This window comes from Corvus moneduloides, chromosome 3 (assembly GCF_009650955.1).
Source record: "Corvus moneduloides isolate bCorMon1 chromosome 3, bCorMon1.pri, whole genome shotgun sequence".
Classification (NCBI taxonomy): Eukaryota; Metazoa; Chordata; class Aves; order Passeriformes; family Corvidae; genus Corvus; species Corvus moneduloides.
This window is the reverse complement of record NC_045478.1, coordinates 87,199,902-87,225,599: the sequence shown is the minus strand read 5'-3', so window position 1 is coordinate 87,225,599 and position 25,698 is coordinate 87,199,902. Positions and strand designations below refer to the sequence as shown.

Sequence of the window (25,698 nt, the reverse complement as noted above, 5' to 3'; positions counted from 1 at the left end):
GTGCTGTATCTTTGCATGTTCTGAGTATAAAGTCAAGTCCTGTCCATACTTGCAGAGATACTGAGACACATATTTGGGCAGAACAGCTAATTCTCAAGCTTTATATTTTCTTTCTTATTACAAGTTATCTTTGGGCAATTGGAAAAATGCAATTTTCAGAACATTCATGGATATTTGCTATTTAGCAAGATGAATCGGCAGATGAGTATACTGAAATATAGTGTAAGACAGGAATTCTTGAATTCTTCCAGATGATTTAAGGGATCTTAAGCAATAGCATTTTATTGTATAAAGGTTTAAGCAGTATCTGGTTTAGGGGAATATAATGCTACTGTAATCTCTGTACCATCATGGCTACTGTACAGAGTACAAGAGAGTTTCAAATTTATGTAGGAAGCCTGGGAGTGAGTTGAGAGCCAGAGGAAGCAGCCGGCTGCTTTGGCATCAGCCCAGTAAATCAGTTTCTTGCTGTGGACTAAGTATCTACATGCCAGTATAAATTTGTCAGCTCTGTCTTTTGCTTTTGCAAAGGCTAAATTGCACAAATTCTGCCTCTCCTTTTGACTGTCCAAGGTAGATAGCATGCTTTGTGGAGCATGGACTTTTTCAGTATTATGTGTCATGTAATTGTGTAGTGTGTACACACCAAAACAGAGAAGACCAACTTGATATTTCAGATAAAATTGCTGCTGAAAAGAGGACATGATTTTTTCTCTGAATGGGAAGAGAGTGTGAAAATGGGCATGATGGATACCTTCATTATGTTTTTGATTTGGTAGAACAAATCTTTGATTATTTTAGTTAGGAAAAATTAATATACCACAAGCTTCATACAGTTTAGATACTTACCGACTGTGTAACATGTAAATTACTAAGCTGTTACTTCATTAATTAAAAGTTTCTTCTGAGCTTTTCCATATTTTTTCCCACATTCTTCCTGTTTTCTTCTGCGTGTGTGTTCCCACCTCAAGTTTGAATTCTGGTTTAAACCAAAAGGTCAAAGGAGCCACTTGAGTGCTACTCATTCCTCTCCAGGGTCTGTTGCTGCTCTTTTTCCCCATGAACTGTTTACTTTTAAGCTTTTCGTTCTAAGAAGTTTTCATTTTAAGAAGTTTTACTCATACTTAACCGTGTTTTGAGGAGTAGGGAAAATACAGAATGAGAAAGCTTTTTTCAGTGAAATGTCATGGAAAAACAGCAGGCTATTTAGTGTATCTGTTTCCTGTATGGATTTTCAGTATTCTATTCTGTGTCCTTGTGGGGATTTAAGTTTTCCTTTTCACAGAATCACAGAAAATGGTTAAGGTTGGAAGGGATCACCGGAGGTCATAGAGTCCAACTTGCCTGCTCAAGCAGTGTCCTCTGGAGCATGTTACTCAGGATTTCTCGTATTTGTAGATCTAAACTGTTGTAGAACAGTAGCATGGAGCCTCTTAACTGGCTTGCTCCTCAAGAAAAATGTGGCAGGTGTTGCTGGAGTGTCTCAAGCTAAATACCTGCCTGACTAGAATACCTGAGAAGTAAGGGTTATAGGTGCTGGTATCCAAGTCAAAGGCCTGTATTGGCTTTCACTTGCCAGACTGATTATGCAGGTCTGAGAGATTAAAAACCCAAAGAAACAAAAATCTTAACAGTTTTTTTTTTTCACCTTTAAAAAAAAAGTAGAAATTTTCAGAAAATGCTTTGTTTCCTCAAAAATAGGCAGATTAATTTTGTTACCACGAAACATTTACAACACTTGAGTTCTGTAGCTGTTATTAAAAACATTGATGTATAGGATTATCAAATAGCATGTATTAATTTAGAGTTTGATGTCTGTTGCAGTTCCCAGAGTGTGGTTTCTTTGGCATGTATGACAAAATTCTCCTGTTCCGTCATGACCTGAACTCAGATAATATTTTGCAACGAATTACATCAGCAGAAGAGATACACGAGGGAGATCTTGTTGAGGTTGTACTCTCTGGTAGGTATTATTGTAACAGTGGAACAACTCTTTATTCAGTAGATTAAAAGAAAATAGGACTTCATGGAGCATTATTTTCATGCCTGCCTTGAGCTTTTTCACTTCAATCTCATATACTTTGGGGTAGAGGATTTCAAGAAAATCCAGGTGTCATTGATGCTTCAGTACTCACTTTTGTTATTTTTTCATTTTTCTGTTTTAATCTTCTTCAGGTTTATTATGATAAACAAATCTGCATTATACAAATGAGAACTTATAAGTATAATAATATCAGTTTTTAATTTTTATAATTGTTTAAGATGAAATGCAGGTAGGATTCAGAATTTGTTCTTCCAACTGTTGTGGGTTTTCTTTTGCTTTTATCTGTCTTTTTGTTCTGTAGCTTTTGCTATTGGTGGCTTATGCTGTCATAAGACTTTCAAAATGTAGTTGCTGAATCATGCCTATAAAAACAGACTCTTAAAGGTTATTGAAGTTCTTAAAAATGATTTCTTTACACAATATAGTCCTTAGAGTGGTGGTTATTAACCAATAACGAGGACAAAATAACCCCAGCCCTGATTGTCATTGTATGTGTTTAATCAATATTTTGTCAAATTCAATCAAAAGTCAGCTGTAGTTAAACTATAAATTAAAGCTGGACTAGTATTGAGCAGTTTTTTAAGTCTTTGAGGGTAAAGTGACAAACTGAGGCTACATTTTAGGAAGAGAGACCCTTGACTGTCATGGGCTTAGATTTGTAAACTTGATCAGTAAAGTATGAATTTGATAGCTGTAAGGCTGAGTCCTTGGCTGCATTTCAGGGCGTGTCCAGGATGTTCAGTAATCGATCATCTTAGTTCGAGCTTTTCATTGCTTCTGGTGAATTGCATATTTGGAAAATTTGTTGTGTCTGTTGGCAATCTCTGACAGTTTCCTTAGATAGACAGACCACCAGAAACTGAGGTGTTTTGGAGACATGTCAGTGTCTTTCAGTAGGTTTTTAAAAATAAGAATCTGAATAGGAAGAGTTAGTACATATTCGGTCAAAAAATAGTAGCCGTCAGGGCAAGATAATGATGTAAAATACCTTTTTTTTTTTTTCCTGCCTTCAAAGAAACAGGACAAAAATAATTTAAATATATCTGTGCTTGTTTAAGGAAAAGAATATTTCAATTTTCTGTGAAAACTTTATCCACAGTATCACAGTTTTGATACACCAAGAGTTTAATCTAATAAACTTTTACAGTAAAAGTCCTTTAGAAGATAAAAATCTAACTTATAGAGCTGTCTTTTTTTAGAAAATTTTGTAGTTTACAAAACAGCTTGAAAATTAAGTTGCTCTTTCAAAGCTTTATTGTTGCTTTTAGCAAGGCTTATTGTACCTGCCTTCAACTTAGTGAGGTTTTCAACAGTGTGATTCATACTACTGATTAGTTGTGGCCATTAGCCTACAGAGTCCAATGCATATTTTTCCTCAATAAAAATGTTTACTGAAAACCATGTAGTCTTCTAAATGAATATTTAAATGATATACACTAAAATGATGTTTTCTAAACAGCTTGTTAGCATTCTTTGAATTAGCCATTTTTAAAACGTGTTCTTTTCATAAATCTTTGTTGATCCTGTGGCAAGAACCATAACTTACTGCAATTTTTTAAAAGCTTTGGCTACAGTCGAAGATTTCCAGATTCGTCCTCATGCACTTTATGTGCATTCCTACAAGGCTCCTACTTTTTGTGACTACTGTGGAGAGATGCTTTGGGGTTTGGTACGACAAGGATTAAAATGTGAAGGTAAGTCTATGATGTTTAATGTATTTGTGTGTGTGTATAGCTATATAAGATGAGGAAGAAGAAATTGTATCGTGTTTGGTATGTTAGCAAGTAAGTGCTAAATGTAGTATTTCATAGTTGGAAGGGTTTGTGCATTGAAAACCCGAGTTCTGATCTTGGCATTAATGCAAACCGTGTGTGACCTTGGACTAATGACTTAAGAAGTGTTGTTGTTTCCCACTTCGAAAAAAAATAGCTAGCTTACAACCTTGTGTTCTTTGCACAAGCAACTCATAGTTTGGAGACACTCCCAAAGGGGAATCCCTTTCCTTATGGCTTTCATCCAGCTTGCTGTGGAGCACTCTGCAGCCTGCTGTCAGGTACTGACGCTGCCTTCTCACTGAATTCTTCTTGTGCTTCAAAGTGAGAGAGTGATGAAAGCCTCCTGATGGTGGGAGATCAGCTGCTTCCAAGTCTTGGGCCTTGTTGCTAGAACTGGGCTTACTGGAGAAAAAGCTGTTTCTGTGAATCACATCAAGAACACTAAAATAAGAGAATTTGGCACAACAGTCTGTTTCTGCCTTTGCCATTTTCCTGGATCATCTTTTTAAAACTGCTTTATCAAAATATTAGTACTCTTTTTGTTACTTTGAATGTTGGGAGCTTTTTTGAATTAAACAAACTACTCTTCCAGGTTGTGGGTTAAACTACCATAAGCGATGTGCCTTCAAGATTCCAAATAACTGCAGTGGAGTGAGAAAGAGGCGCCTGTCTAACGTGTCCTTACCAGGAGCAGGGCTTTCAGTTCCAAGACCAGCACAAGCTGAACACACATCCTCTGCCTCTGAAGAAGTATGTAATGTGAAAGGAGAAACAATTTCTGTTTATAAATTCTTTAACCTCTGGGGAACTAAATAGTGTTTTAAGTGGCTCAAGATGAGTATGTAGGAGTCAAGCTTAACCATTATGATTGGTTTTAGTGAATTTTAAAATCTGATGATTCTTAGACTGTGACACCTACTGCTTATTATTATTGTGAAAGATGAAACAGGAAATAAATTATAAATTTTATATATAATTTTGTTATTAGCTTTTCACTCATGGTTATATGAATGAACTCTTGGCTTCAGAATAATGAAACATCTTGCCTTCTTAGTAATACAGATTCATTCTGTAATTGTTGTATTAGTATAGAATAATTACTTGGCCAAAGCAGTACAAATTGTAAGCTTTTATGCTGGGGAAGAGTGTTCCTGATCTGCTGTTAAGCTTTTCACAAAGTTAATCCAAAAAAACCCAAACCCTGTCAAGGAGTGTGTAGGGGGTACAGGGCTTACAGTGAAAACCGACATCCACAGTAGTTCCTTGTTATGATGATTGCTGAGAGGTTGTCAGTTATCTAACAAATATCAATTATCAAGTATATCCCAAGTATATTGGGATCATAAGACAGAACAGGCAGTGATTAGATCCATTTGTTTGTGCCTTAGTCTTTTCTAATTATCTGTTACTTTACACTACAACTATTACCACAGTTTAAAATGCAAATCGTGTAGTCTAGTTCAAGAATGTAATTTTTTTAGCTAGAAGCTATAAAAGCCTAGTCTTGAGTAATGGAAAATATTTATTTTGATGTTTGACTACTGGTAAGATCTATTCAGTGAACATAGAATTGTAACCATTTATCACAGAATTTAACTTTATGATTTCTATGTGCATGTTTAGTACCTTTTGATACCTCTTTGTTTTACTCAATGCCTTTTCTGTTTTAATTGCTAAAGTTTTTCTTCTAACTTAATTTCAAAGAATTTTTTTGAGGGGGATTAATTTTCAAAATAATTTTTTGATTTTCTAAATATTTTTGCCTAATTTTGTAAGCTATCCAGGCATGCCATACCTCGCTTTTAAAAACTGATAGTTTGAGGTGGTGATTGAAATTTGGTTTGCCTACGTCCAGTGGTTTCCATTTTACCCTCTCTATGGAGGTCTGTATGTGCTGTCTGAACCTTGTCAGGTTACTTAAAAAATAAATGTCATGAGTGAATTTTTAGCATTTTATCATCTGTGGAAATAAAGGTTCATACATAACTTCCAGCTCTCTGTAAGGCTTTTCCATCTGGTGTTTTCATGGTTTTGTTTTGCTATACCAGAATGTCCTCTTAAAGCTTCTTGGTCAGGTTGCTTTCTTGTCTGGTCACTTTCTCAGCCAACAGCTGCTTTACAGCCCCACTGACTTTTTTTCATCCACCAAGACCTCCAGGTCCTTCCCAGCAGGGCTGATCTTGATCCCCAGCCTGTGCTGATACTGTGGGGTGCCCCATCCCAGGTGCAGCACCAGCACTTGGCCTTGTTGAACCATATAAGTTTTGAATGGACCTAGTTCTCAAGCTTATCCAGGTCCCTCTGGATGGCATCATGTCCCTGCAGTGTGGCAGCTGCACCACTCAGCTGGGTGACATACACAAACTTGCTGAGGGTGCACTTGCTCCCACTGTCTGTCATTGGGGAAGATGTTTGGTAGCACCAGTCCCAGTATCAGCCCTGAGGGACACCACTTGTCACTGGTGTCTATCAGGACACTGAACCATTGACCACTACTCTCTGAATGTGAGCATCCAACCAATTCCTTATCCTCCTAAAAGTCCAGCCATTGAATCCATCTCTCCACTTTAGAGTGAAGGATATTATGGAGGACCATGTCAAAGGCTTTACAGAATTCCAGATAAATGACATCTGTAGCCCTTTTGTTGTCCACTGATGGAGTCACTCCATCATAGAAGGCCACTGGCTGTCCTGAATCACCTCCCTGTCCTTCATGTGCTTTAGCACAGCTTCTAGTAGGATCTCTGTGATCTTCCCAGGCACAGAGGGGAGGCTGACAGGTCAGTAGCTCCCAGGGTTGTCCATTCTATCCTTTTTAAAAACGGTGCAGTGTTTGCCTTTTTCCAGTCACATGGTATTTCACCTGACTGCTGTGACTTTTCAAAGCAGTCATGGCAGTAAAACTGTTCTGGTGCAAATTATGTATTCCTTCTTTATTCCAGCGTTGCTGCCCAGAACCTAGTAAGAGGATTCCCTCTTGGAGTGGCCGCCCCATCTGGATGGATAAGATGGTGCTTTGCAGAGTGAAGGTCCCACACACCTTTGCTGTTCACTCTTACACTCGTCCCACCATCTGCCAGTATTGCAAACGGCTGCTTAAGGGCCTTTTTCGCCAAGGAATGCAGTGTAAAGGTAAACATTTAATTTTCTGTTGTAGCAGTAAATTTCAGTAAAGGTCTTGTATTTAGAACTGATTGCAACTTAGGTGGCTATATACTGCAGAGTAGGGCAGTGTAATTTTTGAAAAATTCCATAATTTTCAGAAGTTCACAGCAGCCATCATTTTCATTGTAGTGGGCTGTGCATTGCACATTTTTCTGAAAAATAAGATTTAATTGTGTAGATGGAGGACACTGTAATTCTAGAAGGATAATTATGAATTAATAAAAATGGGAAATATTTCCTTTTGTTCAATATCTAACCACTAAAGAATCTGTGCATTTTCATTGTGTTATTCTAGTACAGGATATTGGTTATTACCTTTTGGAGATATTTTATACAGCTAGGTGCCTGTGCTGAACTTGCATGGTTTTTATGTAGAATATGTTAACATGCATGGCTTCAGTTCTCAGACTCCTCTGTGTGGTTCCTAGGGCATAATTATTGTGATCTCCTTCTGGCTTTTTATTGCCAGTTAGTGCAGATCTGTCAGCTTTGTTGCAGGAAACAAAAGTCTAGTGATGAACCATGAACATTAATATGGAAAGGAGTTTCCATTCCTCTCATGTGAGTTTGTCAAACAGGAGTATCAAAGGTCAGCTTTTTGAGAGAGGTCGCTTAATACATTTTCAGTTTGTTTTATTAGAGGAGAGAAAAAATTGTAAGCTTACATCTGTGTTAACTTTTTTTGACTAGTAATGCTGCTCTCTCATGTAAGTAAGGAAGTAATTTTATCTTTCATTTCTGTTGTTATTTGCAGTCTCTGTAGTCTGTTTGAAGTCTGCATCCTGAACTGGTTTTGATATTTTTTCCAGTCAGTGTGTCTCTTGGATACACATGATACAAAAATAATGAAGCCTGAAAAAGATGCCTTGCAGTTTTAACATAGAGATGCTGCTGGCCATATACAATTGCTGTGACTATATCCAGCTGAACAAATGGGGCTACCACATCAGTTTCAGGGAATTGAATGACACTGGATAAAAATATTATTGTATGCATATTGTAAGCATTTATGTAAGGAAAACAGGCCTAGAGAAATGCTCTGTGTATGTGCAGGACAGAAATAAGTGTCTTAATAGGCCTCCAGTATGATCCTATACTTATTTTTAATACATCAGGAATTGATATCAAGCAGTTAAAATATTTTCCTACTGCCTTCTCCTACAGATTCTTAAGGTTTCCCACCGACTTCCTTGTGCACATTCCCAGAGCTTGGGGTCTCTTAGCGGTTTTATGTTTCAGAGTAACCATAAGAGCCCTGGATTTCTTGATTTAATTCAGGTTGCTATTTGGGCTCTGAGGATGCATCTCTTTGAGATGCTAAGGCTGTATTTGTGGTAATAAATTAAATGTGCCCAGCAACATTCCCGGACACAGAGGTCAGCTGGGACAGAATGACCCATGTTCATGAACAAGTTTTCCTAGCATCCCAGCCTGGGTGGCTCTGTGCAGACTGCCTGTTTGGACCAATTTCATAGGATGCTCTGGTTTATGAGTTAGACCTTGGAACTGTTTGGGATTTTGCTGATGCTGTGGGCCAAAAGCATGCTAGGAGATGTTTGTAGCTATTTACTGGACTAGAGAACTGCATTGCACTATCCAAGAATGTTTCTGAATGTAGTTTAAGTTATTAGGATAGATTCAATCTTCTGGTTTCCTGACAGAATTTGAAATGTGTCTGTTTCTTCCAGCCTCCTTTACAGTAGTAAAGTAATTGTATTCCATAATATGGACTGAAGCCATGGCTGTAAAAAAGGCAGTTTGTGGGTCTCCTAGGGCACATCCTTTTAGGCACTCAGAAGCTGAGCAGTATTGTATTCTGCTCCAGAATCTGGCTCCTCTGATACTAAAAATGGTGAGATATTGATTCTTCTCTTGTCTGGACCTAAAAGGAAAACACATTGAGCTTGCTTTGGATAGCAAAAAGAGGCAAATTATCAATATGAAAACAGTTGTGGGGGCAGTAGGGAGTTTTGAAATTCATGGTGTTGATAGAGTTGAAAATCACAGGGATGCTACTAATAAAGGAAATTCCTGTTAGTACCAGTAATGCTGTATGCTGGACTTTGCCCAGTAGCCTGCATCTGATACCTCGGGTGCAGAAATGGCACGCATCCAGGTGAGATTCCATCTCCACGTCAGGTCAAACCTGGACATAATGTTATTCTGTCTGCCCTGTGTCAGCAAGAAATGGAGCTTGAGTAGTCAGCCAAATCTGTAACCTAAATGAGAGGGGAACAGGACTTTGGGATTTACTGCAGAACGTATTTGCTCTGATGTAGTTGTGTGATTGTAGAGGCTTCTGATGTCTGTAAGTCTTAGCTGGCAGATGGGGAAAAATGTTAGAGATGAGACATTTAAATCATATAGCAATGGAAAAAAGGATGTGGAACAAATGAAAGAATGGGAAAAATTACATCATGATGGAAAAAGTAGCTACAGAAAAAGCTAGAGAAGTAGCAAACTATTTTGTACTGGAAGGGGAAGTACTGACATAATAAACTGTGGTGGGACAAATCACCATGTGACATCAGGACAAGATTGTTAATTTCCTCCTGGAGGTGACCTCATTGGTGCTGTCCTCAGTTCCATGCAAATGTATGAATCTGAACTGAGGTTTGTGTTGGAAGCAGTGAGTGATAAATTTTAGTGTCTGGGTGGGAGTGAGGTTCTGCTATCACGGGCTTATTTATCTGCCATTTTAGATTGCAGATTCAACTGCCACAAACGCTGTGCACCTAAAGTACCTCGAGACTGTCTTGGAGAGGTGATTTTCAATGGAGGTAAGATGAGAAACATGCTTTCAAATACTGAGAGATCTTTTGAGGCTGAACAAGATGCATTAGTATTTAGTTCCCTCATCTTTGAATATTTGATGTACTTTTATTTATCTTGTCGGTTTTTTCACTGAGGTTAGTGAAAATGAAAAAGATTCACTGTAAAACTTACACTCTGGTGACTTAAATTTTACCTAATCAGTCTTGGCACGTTCACTATGCTTTGCTTGGGATTGCTCAATGGAAATGAAACATCAAGAAGCCACTCAAATGTACAAAATTTGAGGATCTGTTGTGATCAGTCTGCTCATTGTTCACCATAAAATACATACTTTAAAACGTTAATATCTGAAGACACATACCATTTTTTATGACTTTCTCATATCCATGATTTTTACTGGCCAGAGTTAGCCCAGATGCTTGAGATAAAAGAAAAAGGAGAAAAACCCCAAGCCAAACCAAAAGAAAGAACTCCACTCTAATTTCTGAAACCTCAATGAAGTTGGACTGCTTTCTGAATAGACCTTACAGAACTGAAAGAGAAGTGTGTGGAACACTTTGTGGAAGAATGTTTAGAATATTTTTATAAATTTTAGACCAGTGTTAAGCTGATGAATTGTGGGATAGATGAGCAGATGGGGATTAAAAAATGGTTGAATGGGTGGGCCTAGAGAGTGGTTATCAATGGCAAGTAACTCATGGTGTACCCCAGGGGCCAACAAAGGGTCCAGCCCTGTTCAACATCTTCATTAATGATCTTGATGGGGCAGAGTGTACCCTCAGCAGGTTTGCAGGTGACTGGGAGGACTGGCTGATATGACAGAGGGCTTGTGCTGCTATCCAGACTGGAGAAATGAGCTCAGGGCATTGTTGGATCAGGTGACCTTCAAAAATCTCCTCTAATGTCAACCATTCTGTGATTGTGTTGCCTTGATTCTTGTCACACATTGTTTAGTGAAACAAAATTGGTGACATGCAGCAGGTCACATCAAACTGTACAACTTGATTCAGAGGCTTGGGCAACAGCTGTGTATTAGCCAGTGGGTCTGTTGCCATTGCACAATGTATCCCATCCATTCATGCCTGCCTTCTCCAGCTCCCAGGCTCTGTCCTGGATCTTGATGTTGGTGGCTGTGAACAGCAGTGTGCAACATGGCCTGGTTTTGCTGCCCTTGTGATGCTAAGGTGCTAAAAGGCCACATAGTTTGGGAGCTATGGTTTCATATGATTCTTCTGAGGACATAAGGAGCAATTTATTTTTTGTTCTTTCTCTCACTCTTAATTGAGCTCACCCCAGGTAAAAACAAACACACAAACAACCCCCCACAGACCAGCAAACAAAAAACAACCATAAAAAGGCTACAGATTAAGATATTTTTATATCTTAATTCTTAGTTTTCCACAGTGCCAGTTGTACAGTTTTTGAAAACACTAAACTTCTGCCTGCAAAAAATCAGATGTGAATAAGATCTGTTCTGCTTTTCTCCCTTCAATTCCACAGCCCACCTTTTCTTTCTTACTTTCCTTATTATAGACTACGAGAGCAGCAAGAGCAGAGTTGGGTTTCTGTTAATGGAGAATTAAATTTGCACAGGGATAATTCTCTGGGTCATCTCTAGCCATCGAAAGGTTACTTTGTCCTGATGACTCGTGTAAAAAAATTGCTTAATGAGATTTAGGTTTAGACTTTAAGCTTTTCACTCTGTTTCTTTCAGTGTGGTTTGTGTTTTAGTTGGGTCTCTCTTGCCTTGGCATTTAGCAAAACAAAATTGATAATGTTCATCAGCATACTCTGCATCTTATAGCAAAAATGTGAAGATTTTGTATGTTGTGATTGTACTTTAATGGTTACTTCCATAAATGTGAACTGAAAAAAAATTGATGGGTTTTGGAAGATTTTATTTTATTTTTTTAAGTTGTGTGTTTGAAATAATGTCTGACTTGTGTTGTTTCCAGAACCTGCTAGTCCAGGCCAGGACTTAGATATGCCAATGGAAGTTGATAGCAGTGAAATGAACAGTGATGGTAGTCGAGTTCTAGATGATGCTGAAGAGCCCTCCCCTCCAGAGGACAAAATCTTTTTTATGGATCCATCTGACCTTGACGCAGACAAAGATGAGGAAGCTGTCAAAACAATCAGGTAAGTTATAAGGTGGATTTCTTTGCTCAGGATGTACTTTGCTCAATATTGTGAGCAAAACATTTCCAGTTAGCCCAGTTTTATTGCTGAAGTGTATTTTCCCTTTGTGTGGGGCTTTTTTTTTTTTTTTTTTTTTTTTTTTTTTAAGCTTGAAAATACTTTGTAAAGTTCACCTGCCTCAAGAAAATCTGAAACATAGATTAAAGGAATATAGTCTCTTCTAATTGGAAAATGTGTTATGCTATGACTTTTATTGAAGAAATACAACTAGATTATCAAAGCAGGATAAAACTTACAGTTTAACAAGGCTAATGCATGGTTAAGGTCTCTGTGACTTGAGCCTAATTTAGTTACTGTTATATATGTGTGGATTTAAAAGGTATTAGTTGAGATATTTTAATATTGGCATCACAGCCTACATGCATGTTAGGCAATAGTTTGTTTTATTTATCTTGAAAGTGATTTTTCTGAAATCTTTTATCCAGTACCTGTTAACATAGTTCCTTAAATCAAATTTGATCTTTTTATTTTATCTATTATTTTGAGTAGTGTCATCCTGATTTTCTTAGTCATTCTTAATAAGATAAGTGCGGTTGTGTTCAGTCAAGCTAAACGTCACCGTAGCTCAGGGCTTAATAGCAAATTTGTGAGGGAGAGCATATAATGATACCTCCCAACTATCAGTGATTTATAGCTCAAGGATCTCTTGAAAGGGAAGTAACATCCACCTTTAAGTAGGATTTTTCCATTTATTTCTAATTGGATTTGAAGCAATTCAGGTTTTCGGCATGACAGCATCCTGTAGCCAATTCTATGGTGTAACTGCGTGCCATGTTAAAGCATCCTTACGTTTTTGTTTTGAAACTACCTCATGTTGTTGTGTGTTTACAAATGTGTCTGTTAGTGCTGCATGTAGAGCTCTGGTGTTAGGCAGGCACCTCAGTGGTTGGCTTCATCTTCAGTGCTATTAAAACCTGTATGTTTAATTAGTGGCTGTCTCAGAATATTAGAGATTATGAAACCCTTGTCTGAAGGACAGTTAATATACCTGAGCATTGATAGAATTTTCTAGTGCAGTTGTGATTTGAATTAACACACCCCTGTTTGTATTTTCATAACTTTAAAGTTTGGTTTGATAGGGACCTTCACTAACAACAATATTAAGAAGCAGTTTAATCAACTTAGAAGAAGAAATGATGGTTATGCTGATGTTAATTATATTTCTATGGTGTCAAATAGCATAAAAGATCAGCAGTCTCAGCAAATTGTTTTGAGAGGATGATTTCTGTAAGTGTCCTCACTCCAGTGTGTTTCTTCTCTGTTCCTTAGAAAAATTTGAGTACTGCAATACTTGCCTTAGGAGAGCTATTAGGAGCTCTGATGCCTTATTAATTTCATCAATCAACTAAATCTGTATGGGAAGAAAAGGTGTCTGTTCCTGAAAATTATGGGCTAAGTGTGTAAAATGGATATAATTGCAGTACTGTTGTATTTTAACTTGTTACAGATTAAACTCTTGTATCTTCTTTATAGTCCCTCAACAAGCAATAATATTCCTCTCATGCGAGTTGTACAGTCAATCAAACATACAAAGAGGAAGAGCAGTACAATGGTGAAAGAAGGATGGATGGTCCACTATACTAGTAGAGACAACCTGGTCAGTTACTTTAATTTCTTCCTAAATTATTTCTCTAAAATAATGTATTTTATTTCTGATTTACAGTACCATTTGAAAGAACTTAGCTGTGATGTCCATTATAAAGAAATCTGGTTCAAGGGAGAAACTCTATTTTATTCAAAATACTTCATGTGGTGATTGAATAGTACTTTTCCTGCTCCCCTTTAAGAAGGAAAAGCATCTCTACATTGTCTCAAATGAATTGCATGTGTAGTATTTCAGCTTTCTTGAGAAGGTAACTTGGAATAATTCGCTTGTGTCTTCTTTCTCTTGAGTAGTTGAACTAAATGCTTGTGTCTCTTTTTCTATTCTACTACATGAAAAGGTGGAAATCTTAAAATTATGGGTAACAACAACATGGTTGACAGTATTATTCTAATGATCTAGATGTTTGTAAATAGTTAGGTGTAGATATGGGTAGCCAGTGCTACCAATAATGAGCTCTTAATTGAGTAGGCAAGCTACTTGATTTTGTGTATTGAGGAGGAAGACAGGGAAAAATAACAGGGTTCCTTAGTATTGTCTGATGGGAGGAAGTGAATCCTCTTGGTTTTTGGTAGATGAATGAAAAGGATGAAGTTATGAAGTTCCCAGATTTCGTGGAGAACATTATGGCACGTTGAGACTGTCCATGAAAGGCAGCAGAAATACTTTTGCATTCTTTGTCTCTGTGGCATCTGATTGAAGGAGACATAGAGATTTAGAGAAGCAAAGTTATTCAAGTTCTGCTGAAATCAAGTTAAGGGGTGATAATAGTCAGCTCAGGTTACTGTAATGTTTCACTTTTTGTGATTGTCAGCTAAACTGACTGCTGTAAATGGTCTTTCCGAAACTGTCTTAAAAACCACTTCTTTAAGGTTCAGTTTTCTAATACCTGGATGTATTTATCACAATCCAAAATAAGTATCTGGCATATTTTAGATGTGGTTATAGCCAAGACTACGTAAAAGTTACGACTATCATCAGCTGGCTCTGGAAAAACTAAGGCCAGGTAGCAGAAAACTGAATAGTTCTAGCAGAACTGTTCAGGGCAGGCCTGGTATTCAGCTCTGACTTAAACTTTCAGTACAACCAGTATGTTTTTCCATGGACTTTTTTTTTGAACTTCCCCTTAGAACAGTGATCTGATGGAACACCTTTGCTTAGTTTGATTTTCTTCATCTGTCAGTATGGCTGCTACCTTGATGACATCAACTGAAAAAGGCCAGTCATCTGACCCAAAGCAAGGTACCTCCAGCCAAACAAGATCTCACAGGGCTTCCTAATGGGAGGAGACTTCCGTATTGGGCATTACAACATCAGCAATTTCCCTTGACCCTTCCGTTCTCAGCAGTGTCAGGCTGTTTCCTATTCCTGAAACAACTGGGCTTCCTATCAGTTCCAGACAGGTTCATTTTAACAGCAGGATCTGTATGCTTCTTGTGCTCCCTGGATAACAAGATATTTCACCCTTTATAATGAGAAGTTTCTATGTCATCATCTCTACTCTTTTTCTGACCGTGGTCCCATCCTTTCTCAGAGTAGGGTATGGGGCAGATTTTGAATCCCTGAGTAAGTTACCAGCCTGTTCCTTAATTCCTCTTCTCCAAAGTCTTTCCTGATTCATGATTTAATAAAGAGCATATATATGTCCAAAGGACGGGTTTACCCTTTTGGTTTCACCCATTGTCCCAGTGCTGTCTGGTAATTCTTTTTAGTTAAATCCATTCATGAGCCAGCTTTATTTGTCTAACTCCTATAGGTAGTCTTAGCTTCCTCCTGAGTGAACTGATTTAAGCTCTGCCTAAATATGAAAAAAACCACAACCTTTGCTTTTAATATGACAAGGTTTATAAAACATAAATGTAATAGAATAATATTTCAAACTTTTTCATCCTAACTTAGAGTCAAGGGTCTTGGATTTTTGTCCCAGAAGAATGGAAGTGGTTTTCTAACTATATGAGCATGGTGCAAGCAAAGTATCTTAGATTCACAGAGCTGTATTAACTTTCTAAAAGCGTCTTAGTTTTGAGGAATATTCTTCTGCTTAAGTTACAAGCCAGTTATATGCAACAGTTAATCCACGTTACTTTTTGTTGGGGAAGATTTCTTGTTGGTGGATACTTCCAGCAAATGGCTATTGAGTCTGTCTTGGGTTTTTTTTCCCCCCACAAGGTACTTTTTCCATTTGAATCTTATAATGTGTTCGTGTTGCCACTGTGTGCTTTTGACCGCCTAGGTTCTGTATTGACAAAAGAATTAAGGACTTGTTAGGCTTGCTCAGTGCTTGAACCTGTGCAGTGTTGGTATGAGGGCACAGAGGGAGAAAGCATGACTCCCACAGTTGTTACCGAATTTAAATAACTCAGATTTTGTGAGAATATGCACCTGCAGTAAAACGTGTCTAGTAACTGTTTTTTCCTGTATGAGGTAACTCCCGTTGTCACTGCTTTTACTGCAAGGTAAGTGATATTTTTGCTAGCTTGTGGAAGTAATTTTTGAGCTTCTTCTTTAACAAAGTCTTTATTCCCAAAGTTTATTTTTTCATTTCTGTAGTCTAAGATGCAACTGTAGATTAATTGAATGATTATCATAGTAATTTAAAGCATTTCTTATTTAAATAATGAGATAGCAGAAAACATGAGAGGTTTATTCCTTATGTAATTGTACTATGCATTTTTTAGAGAAAAAGACATTACTGGAGACTGGACAGCAAATGCCTCACACTATTTCAAAATGAATCTGGAACAAAGTATTACAAGGTAATTAATGATGAATAATAATTATGTTGATTTATTCAGTGCTTTATAGATATGAAATCTACTTGTGAGCTGTTTATGTATTATCTCCATTTTCCCATCTCTTTTTGAATCAAAACTGTGACCAGGTTAATTGTTGCCCAAAGCCTGTAAGTGAGAAGGACCAAGACTAACTCTGAGAAGTTGCTTGCAGCTCCTGCTCTAGCTTGCAGCTCCTGCTCTAATTCCCTTGAGTATGTCTCTCCTTACATTGTGCATGTACTGTTCTCCAGAATTATTTGGCATATTAAGCTTTCCTCAAAATTACCAGAGAATTTCTTTGGCCACCAGTTGAATTAAGGCTTGGATTTTTGTGTTCTCTGAGTAGTGACTGAAAGTTTGCATGCTTATGTGTTTTATTTCAAGGTTCCTCAAATCAAATTATTCCCTACTGTACAATTGAAAGTTTCAAGCAAGATTTACAGGAAAATTTACCGTGTAGCCTGATGTTTATATAAATGAAGCTTAGTGTATTGTTAATGTAGTATTGTGTTCAGTGGTGGAATATTCAGAAAATGCAGAATATTCAGAATTTGTAAACAGGACTTTTCCCTTTCTTGTCTTATACCTTTAGGTGGGGGTCCAAATCTTGCAGCTTCTTCCTTTATAACATCTCTAAGATCAAGCCTTTTCTCTGTACACCCAGCTAAACTTGCCCAGATCCTTTTCATCCCTATCTTGACCAATGCAGTCTCTTCTCAGACCTCTCTGATACTTGTATTGCCCTGTGCATTCAAAACACAGCTGGTAAAATATGTTCCTTGCTTGTTGCTCTGTTACGTCAGTGCTTTTAGTCCTTTGACTTGCCCCTTCGCATCCCTTGTTTTAACTGCTTAGATCTGATTGTTTGTCTTTGCTGTTGGAGTAATTCACAGTTTTTGCCTTTACATTTATTTACTCTTCATCTCAATCAGCTGCTGTCTCTTGTCCCTCTAATGCCAGCCTGGTGTTCACCTGCTTGTTCACTGCTCTTGCAAGTGACATGCACCTGCACGCCTTCCCATGGATGTGAAATGTCCTCCAGCTAGCATGAACTTGAAACCATTTCTTCCTTCAGATCTGTTCTGTAATACTCTTGTACCATGGTCTTAAACTGACCAGGTAGAGGATAATATCTGTATGCAGATAATATCAGATAATATCTGTATGAAAGAGGATCTTTACCCAGAACTATTCCGATGCACAAAGCAGTGCTTATTGACTAGCTTGTATAACTGCATCCTCTCCTTAATGTTACTGTCTCACTTTTTCCCCCTCATGCTCTTCTCTGCCTAAGCTGTATAAACTGCAAGGGGAAGATGGTCATTCTGTTGTGCATTGTTTACACATGCAATGGGCGTGTGTCTCATGATGAATATAAATGTAGTTTGAGTAGAAAATGTAGTTGTATGGAGACAGCTGTGGTGGGCCTGAAAGTCTGTCTAGGCTTGTATATAGAAATTCAGAAAACTGGGTGGGCAATGATCATGCACAGTTTAAATTTATTTATGAAGCTTGGTGTCTTGGTTTTGTTTTTTTTGATTGATTTGATTTGGTTTCTTTGCAACGCTTGAAGTTATGAGTGTTAGTTTATAAAAATATTATGTGCATTTTCATTTTTTAATCTTTAATATCTTTCTTCAGGAGATTCCACTTTCAGAAATTCTCCAGGTGACTCAGCCTCGAGATTTTTCAAACGTGGTGCAGGGCAGCAACCCCTACTGTTTTGAGATCATCACTGACACGATGGTGTACTTTGTTGGCGAGAACAATGGCAGCACTCATCACAGTCCAGTTCTTGCTGCCTCCGGAGTTGGACTTGACGTAGCTCAGGGCTGGGAGAAAGCCATTCGCCAGGCCTTGATGCCAGTCACTCCTCAAGCTAGCGTTTGCACTGCTGCAGGACAAGGAAAAGATCACAGTAAGCAGGCAGACAAGGCACTATTCATATGCTGAAGCTGCTGATGGTAGTGATTCCTTTTGGAAAAGTGCTTATTTAGAGTGAAGTATTGTCTGTTGATTATCTGCTGAATTGGGTCCATAATTTTCCATGAGTCTCTAAAAAGTGACCCTCAGGTTTGTGGAGGGTAGGCAAATCCTTTAATCTGTTGTAGCAAAAAGTAGTAAAAAACCAGATTTACAATATGAATGCCGAAGGCAGAGTTTTATTGTAGGAGCACTAAGAGCACACACATGGATGTAAAAAGGGAGCATAGATTAGATATTTCTAATATACATAACTAATTAAATATATTCAGATTGTTTACATACACTTGGAAGGAACTGAATTTGGATGCCTTTTGATGTTAGCATCTATATATATATGTATATTGTAAAAATTCTGTGAGATGTCAGTGGCTAAGGAGAAGAAAAGGAGTTAGTGTTGCAATGTAAATACCATCAGTGATGAAAGAAACTTTTCTGAGCTGTGCATAGTTATAAGAAGTACCCTAGTCTTCGTTTTATGCACCTGCCCTCCCTTTTTTCCTCTGGCATAGGATCACACTCATTATCAAGGCTCCACTAAACTTACATATTGTGTTCTTTCTTTTCAGACATGTCCTTGTTCCTTGCAACAACATTCATTCTCATTCTGTACTGAGATTTATGCTTTCACTCTTTAGTTTCCTTTCGAATTCCTACTCTTTAATCTCCTTGTAGTAAAATTTTCTTTTGCAGGAGATTCTGAGATCAGTTTCTCTGTCTCTGATATCTGGCTACTCTGTACCAGCAGCAGTTAAGAACATGTAGGAGCTAGTCTGAGGTAAAGGCACTTTCTGGAAATGCAGCAATGGTCTAAAATAGTAAATTATGAAATGGCAGTACTGGTACTGGTATTCAATTACAGTGAAGAAACATATCTGTAGGATGGTGCCGCGTTCCTGGCTTTATACATACATAAAATGCCACTTTTGATATGGAATTTTTAGTTTCATATATATATATATACACACACACGCTTCCTTCATTTTCTAGCTCCTAAGGCTTACTGTTGCTGACAGACTTGCAAAGACAGTTGATTTTTCCAAAACAAGTATTTTTTCAGATATAAAAAATAACATTTCATTGACACTGGTAGGGATTACAACTACAGCAGTAAATGCCGAGGGGAAGTATTTTAGTATGTTTAGGATTGTAGGAGTATAAGAAACTACTGTGAGTCAGGGAGTGGCATTCACATATTTTTAGACAACTCAGGTTGGTTTTAAAACTCTCAGAAGACCAAAAAATGTCTGTTCATCCCTCTTCTTCCTACACTTTGTGAATCATGAAATGTATCTCCAGAGCCTTTAAGGTAATTCGATTTTAGTTAAAAAAAGAAGTCCCCAAAGTCTCAAATACATACTTTTAAATGAAAAGACCAAAAGGAGGAGGGAGACATTGCTAGTGCTTGAAATACTTGCAGCAGCAGGGAATTTGTAGCATCAGTGTCCACAAGACACTATCTAGTTATTTTATTCCACATTCTTGCCAGAGGTAGTTAGAAATGAGGATGTTCTTCCAGTCTGAGCCATAGCAAAGAATCCTGTGTAACCATGGTAAAATGAGAGAGAAAGTAAGCTGTTTACCTGGTGTAGATTATGTATTGAGTTGTGGCATTACTAATTTCTTAGGAAGTGACTACTTCTTAGAAGTGACTACTTCTCAGCACTTTTGCACATTTCAGACGCTAGAAAAATGGATTTATTTGGAAGGAATAACTCCTTACCTCTGAGTTATTTTGTGCTCTGTAGCCATCTGTGGAGAAGGGTTCAGTGTGTTCTGTAAAACACTTTCAAAAACTGTGTCTTCGTTTTCTAGTTACCTTGCTGCAGTTTTTGTTGACGTTAGGGATTTTTTGTCTGACTTCTTTATTGTTTTCTGTTGTTTTCTGTACGGTTACTTCGATACAGACCTGGCGATAGTCAATAATCAGTATGCATAAACATGTTCATATTTCAGATGCAGAATTCAGAGTGTCTTTGAGAATTAGCATCTGTTCCTATCTTGTCTGTAAATTCCTTCTTTGAGAGAAAGCACAGGTGGCAAAAATGAAATACAGATGTCTTCTTTTTTATCTAAAATTGTGTTTTTAAAGTGCAAGGCCCTTCTTAGGATGATAAAGGCTCTTTTCAAAGTGCTAGTAAATCTATAATGTCTTTTCTATCTACCTAGTGTATAATTCATTCTTTTTTTCTTTAAGTTATAATAATATCACAGAATTGCTGGGGTTGGAAGGGACCTCTGGAGATCATCCAGTCCAACCCCACTGACAGTTCAGAGTCACACAGAGCAGGTTACACAGGAGCACATCCAGGTGGGCCTAGAATGTCTCCAGAGAGAGAGACCCCAACATCAAGTGATAGGTGTCTGTTAGTCTAAGATGCTTTACTTTGGTCTTGGAATTCAAAGGAGAAGGGTGTTTTCTACCTTCCTTGGTATATCTCTTCTTGCCTATGCATCAGTGTTTTCCTGTAATGAAAAATTCATGTCAATGGCTGCTTCAGACTGAAGAATTCTAATTCTTTATCTGATACTTCTACTTGGAAATTATACTTCCTGAATGTACCCTTATATTCCAAGGATTGATATGCTTTTGTAGTTTATCCATGAAACAAAGATTTTTTTAATATTATGGGCTTTATTGTTTTTTTATTTATCAGTTCTTCTGTTACTTGCTTTCTTTGATATGTTTCCTTTTCTTATGCATTAATTCTGTATATCTTAGTGCCACGGAAGATAAGAAGCCACATTCATTTGGCTATGAGGGATCTACCTGCTCCTCTTGCCTGTATTTTTCTTTATTGCTACCAGAAATCATTATTCTTTAATGAACTATGATACAATTGCTATTGCTTTTGGTTTTCCAGCTGTCTATTGTATACACACTTGTATTGTTCTACTATTTTTGTTATCAGGGATAGGAGAAAAAAAGACAAGCAATCCCAGCAAAACTCCCAGAGTTATTTATCTAATCAATCTGTAAAATGAGTTTCAGGTTACCAAGGTTCTGCAGAACAACAGTAAAAATCATTTCACCAATACTGGGTTAGAAGTCAGTAAGGGGTTTTTGTTGATTTGCATTTTTTCTCATCTTTTTACTAGAAAAAGTCTGCCCTTTCTATTTACTTACTTGGCTTTATCTTCTTTATTGCAGAAGAGTTGTCTCTAAGCATCTCTGTTTCAAATTGCCAGGTCCAGGAGAATGTGGTGAGTCATGTGCATTGTATTATAGTGATATTTATTTATCTGAGTGTTATAAAGTAGTTGATAGTAACAGTGTCTGGATGAGAAAGCAACACCAGAGCACTGTAGGTAAAGAAGTCCATGTTATAAGCAGGAAGTAACTTACTTACCTACCATGGCTGTTAGTTTTTATGAATGTATGTCCCTGCTTACGGTGCAGCTCATTGGATCCTCTTCAGAAAAAGCTTGTTGTGTTTTCCCACTCCATTCAGTGTAATGATGGTACCTTTTACAGAGTTTGATTAATGCCAAATATAATTACAGCCTAGCCAGTAATAACTAATTCTGTCCTGAACATTTTAACGACTCCTGATATTTGTGATTTCTTTTTCTCATGCATTAGGATATCAGCTCTGTGTACCAAATATTTGCTGATGAGGTGCTGGGTTCTGGTCAGTTTGGAATTGTATATGGAGGTAAATTGCATTGTGTTCCATTATGCATTTATTAAGGTAGAATGTCTCCTTGATAAAATTACCCTTTTCATGTTTACTTAGCTGTATCTAGAATGTCTAGGTGAAGTTCATCTTGTTAAAAGTTTTATTTTGCTGCACGTCTCTGCAGTTTTACATACAGTATTTCTTAAAATTCTTGCATTTACAGTTTTGCATTGGCATCATAATCAGTTTAGACTATGCATTGTATTTTGACCACTGTTAAATACAAAGCAATCCAATTTGGCCATGTTTAATGATTTTTTTTATATTGCAAATTCTAACACTGTTGTTTGTGTTACACAGTATTAGAAGTCATATATTCGCTGTCAGTTATACTTGTTTTGAATGACACCTGAGAGATGTGGCCAAAAGCAATTAGAAAAACATATAGTTTATGGTTTGACAGTATGGATGCAAACATAGTATTGATGTATTTTATGCAAACAAATTTCTGTCAGCAGGGTAAAGTAGAAAGAGGTATTCTTTGTCAAGAGTCTTAGTCCTAGGTTTCAAGTCTAGTATTTTAAAACCTTCTGTTACAGCATATAACTTGTTTTTAGTATGTAATCACAAAAAAAGAAGAAATACTAGAAATGCATATGAACTCTGTTTCTATCTCTCTCTTTTTTGTTTTTAATCTTGTTTATTTCTCAAGTGTTGAGAAAGCCACAGACCATAAATCTGGAAAGAAAGAAAAAGTCATAAGTAATGATTTACAAGTGGTAATCTTTCTGTTTCTGTCATGTTTTCTTTCTAATCAGGAAGTATTGTAGCTATGATTTTTCTGTGTGTCAATTGCGTAGTAAGATACTTTATTACTTCTAAACTGCTTGGTGGAAATACAGTTTGGTCTGGTTTTACATCACTCTTGAAAGAGGTCAGGTTTTTTGCTCCCTCTGTATTTCTTAAAGCAGAGTGCGAATCAAAGTGTGCTCCCTCTCTTATGAATAGAAATGAACAAATGCAGACACTTATTTTAATGGTTGGCTTTTATTTTTCCTAAATTGCCTTGTAAATAAATCTCAGCTTGGTATTTTGCATGATTCAGTGCTTACAAGTGCTTGTAAGCATAATAAAAAATTATAAGAAAACTTTTATAATTTTTTTTTTACTGAATGAGGGCTTAAAATATATAGGATATGCATACTTCTTAAGATAAAATCACAAGCTGAAAGAGTATGAAAAGACAATGTAAAAGACTATGGTTTTGCTGCCTCTGCACACTGCTTAATTTTTGCTAGTATTTGGGGAGATTAGCTCTGGTAACTTCTGATACTGGCTTATCCCCACCTGTGTAGTCTTACTGAAATAATGGTGACAGTTAACGGTAGAATTAAGTTGCTTTCATTGTTGTGGGGTTTGGATTGGGTTTTTCTTTTATGTTGTATTTTTTGTGTCCCCTATTCTTGAGAAACATTTCCAAATTGTAAATCAAAAGTTATAAGATATAGATATCCCACTCCTGCATCAGTGAGAACAGTTTCCCTCTGCTTTTCCTGTTTTGATTAGTTTGAAAGATCTGAAAAAGGGAGACAGAAAAAGCTATTTTTGACATTTTCTTACTGATGTAAAACTTGCACTAAAAACTGGCTGGTTGTGTTTTGTTTAATAAAAGGAATTTTCAAGCTGCTTTTCTGTTACTCTTCTTGGACAATTTTTAGCTGTAGTCTAGCTTCCGTAGTTAGGTGTTTTGTTAGATGAGTTGGTTTGCTTATCATTCCTTAGCAGTCTAGTAGCATTTGCATAGTGTTTTGCATCTAGTTTGTAATTGATTGTATTTCTGCTACATTTCAGTATAATTTCCTTCATCTGGTGGAGATAAGCCCTTTAGTCATGATGGTGTCAAAGGCAGGTGCAGTAGTTGCTTGGCAGAGCAGCCTGTGGAGCAGTTCCTGTGCCCTGCCTAAGCCCTGGCCACCAGTGCTGACCACAGAGCAGAAGGGGAGGCTGGCTGGTGGCTACTGAGGTGTACCTGGGCTCCCCACAGCAGTGCTGGTAGACCCTTCTGTGCCACTTGCACTGTAGCTGTGTGTGTTGTCCCTTTTCCTCAAATGGCATCCAAACCCTTTGCTGAGCAGATAATGACACTTTTCTTTGGTGTAGACTTACTGTTCTGTAGTACTTCAGTATTAAATGTCTTAGGTTTCCAAGGTCTTGCAGTGTGTGTGTGTGATCCTATTAACCTCTCTGATGTGACTGAAAGAAACCAGTTCAGCAGCTGTGAAGAAGCTGGGGAAGCATTAACAGCTCCTCACCTAGCCCTTGATACAGCCTCCCTGCATATTGCAAAATGCTTCTCATGCAGCTGATGCAGGTTGCAGCAAGAAATAGTATGTGGTGCTGTCAGCATGGTGTTTTTCTTACCACCATCTTTTAGAGCTTTTTCATCACAACAAACTGCCCAGGGTGTGAAATGTGTTGCTGTTCTTTGGGGCACCTAATTACTCTCATGTTCCCGTAGAGTATTAGGTGTGTAATTTCCTGTGCATGTGGAGCCCGTGAAACCACCGGAGTGGGTTTTTAGATCTGTCTTCACTTTGGCCTTGAATTGTTGTTTTTACAGGAGAAGCAATATGCTATGGAGTAGTTATTACTTGCTCATGTGCAAATCCCTTGCATGAGCAAAACCTTCACCCAATACATCTAATGTCTGTGTGTGTACCTGACAGCAGAGTGGTAACTGGTTTAAATTTAAACTACAGAATTCCTGTGGAGGCTGATCACTTCTTTTACTCCTATACTATTTGCAATTCTAGATATAAATATGGTAATATTGCACACTTGACAGAATATACTTGTTTCCCCAAAAATGAATTTCTGCTGTAATATTTTATAGCTATGAATTGCTTCTACCTCTTGATGGCTCACACTGACTTTCTGTTTAGGAAAACACAGGAAGACTGGAAGAGATGTGGCTATCAAAGTCATTGACAAGATGAGGTTCCCAACTAAACAGGAAAGTCAGCTTCGTAATGAAGTAGCCATTCTCCAGGTATGAAAGCGTTTTTGGATCACGCTGGAGTTTTGTCTTAAATAAACCATTAAGGAGTTTTTGTATTGTGTGTAAGTGCTCTGAACTGATTTTCAAATTTACGTCTGTGATTTCTGAGTACTGTTGTAAGAGGGAATCTTAGAAGAGCAGGAATTCCTGACTACTTGATAGAGTTGATAACTTGGGGTGATATCTACCCCCCTGTAGGGGATACACCAAACATAGGTACTTTGGCTCCATGTTGTCTCCCTCAGTATTATTTTCTGCTGTTTTCCACTACTGGCTCCTCAGTCTTTGAGTATTATTCTTATACTTGGTAGCTTGAGTACAGAACATGCATCAGCTGTGAAATTAATCATTATAGCTAATTTGTATCAAACCAATTATCCTTAGTAGTTGGCATATTTCATGGTTTGACATTTATTTCAAGCTTGTTTCTTCCCACAGATTTTTTTTTTTTCACCTCTAACTCTCCACCTAACTGTGCTTTGATTTGTGGGCAACGTTTCTGTGAAATTCAAGATGTACCTATGCTACTTTATTTTAGAATTTGCATCATCCTGGGATCGTGAACCTGGAATGTATGTTTGAAACCCCAGAACGGGTCTTTGTTGTGATGGAAAAGCTGCATGGAGATATGCTAGAGATGATTCTTTCCAGTGAGAAAAGTCGACTTCCAGAACGAATAACTAAGTTCATGGTCACTCAGGT

At 37.5% G+C, this 25,698-nt stretch overlaps 1 protein-coding gene across 4 annotated transcripts in view; it reads left to right on the top strand.

Moving 5' to 3' along the window:
* Positions 1-25,698, top strand: part of PRKD3 (protein kinase D3) — a 43,749-nt gene that overhangs the window by 11,854 nt on the left and 6,197 nt on the right. For all 4 annotated transcript variants that reach the window (XM_032102599.1, XM_032102597.1, XM_032102598.1 and 1 more), the window contains exons 3-15: positions 1,825-1,963; positions 3,607-3,738; positions 4,412-4,569; positions 6,762-6,951; positions 9,687-9,764; positions 11,715-11,898; positions 13,432-13,555; positions 16,240-16,317; positions 17,977-18,253; positions 21,470-21,522; positions 21,902-21,974; positions 24,881-24,987; positions 25,535-25,696. In XM_032102599.1, coding sequence (XP_031958490.1) covers positions 1,825-1,963; positions 3,607-3,738; positions 4,412-4,569; positions 6,762-6,951; positions 9,687-9,764; positions 11,715-11,898; positions 13,432-13,555; positions 16,240-16,317; positions 17,977-18,253; positions 21,470-21,522; positions 21,902-21,974; positions 24,881-24,987; positions 25,535-25,696 — 1,755 coding nt within the window. The remainder of the gene's footprint in view (positions 1-1,824; positions 1,964-3,606; positions 3,739-4,411; positions 4,570-6,761; positions 6,952-9,686; positions 9,765-11,714; positions 11,899-13,431; positions 13,556-16,239; positions 16,318-17,976; positions 18,254-21,469; positions 21,523-21,901; positions 21,975-24,880; positions 24,988-25,534; positions 25,697-25,698) is intronic.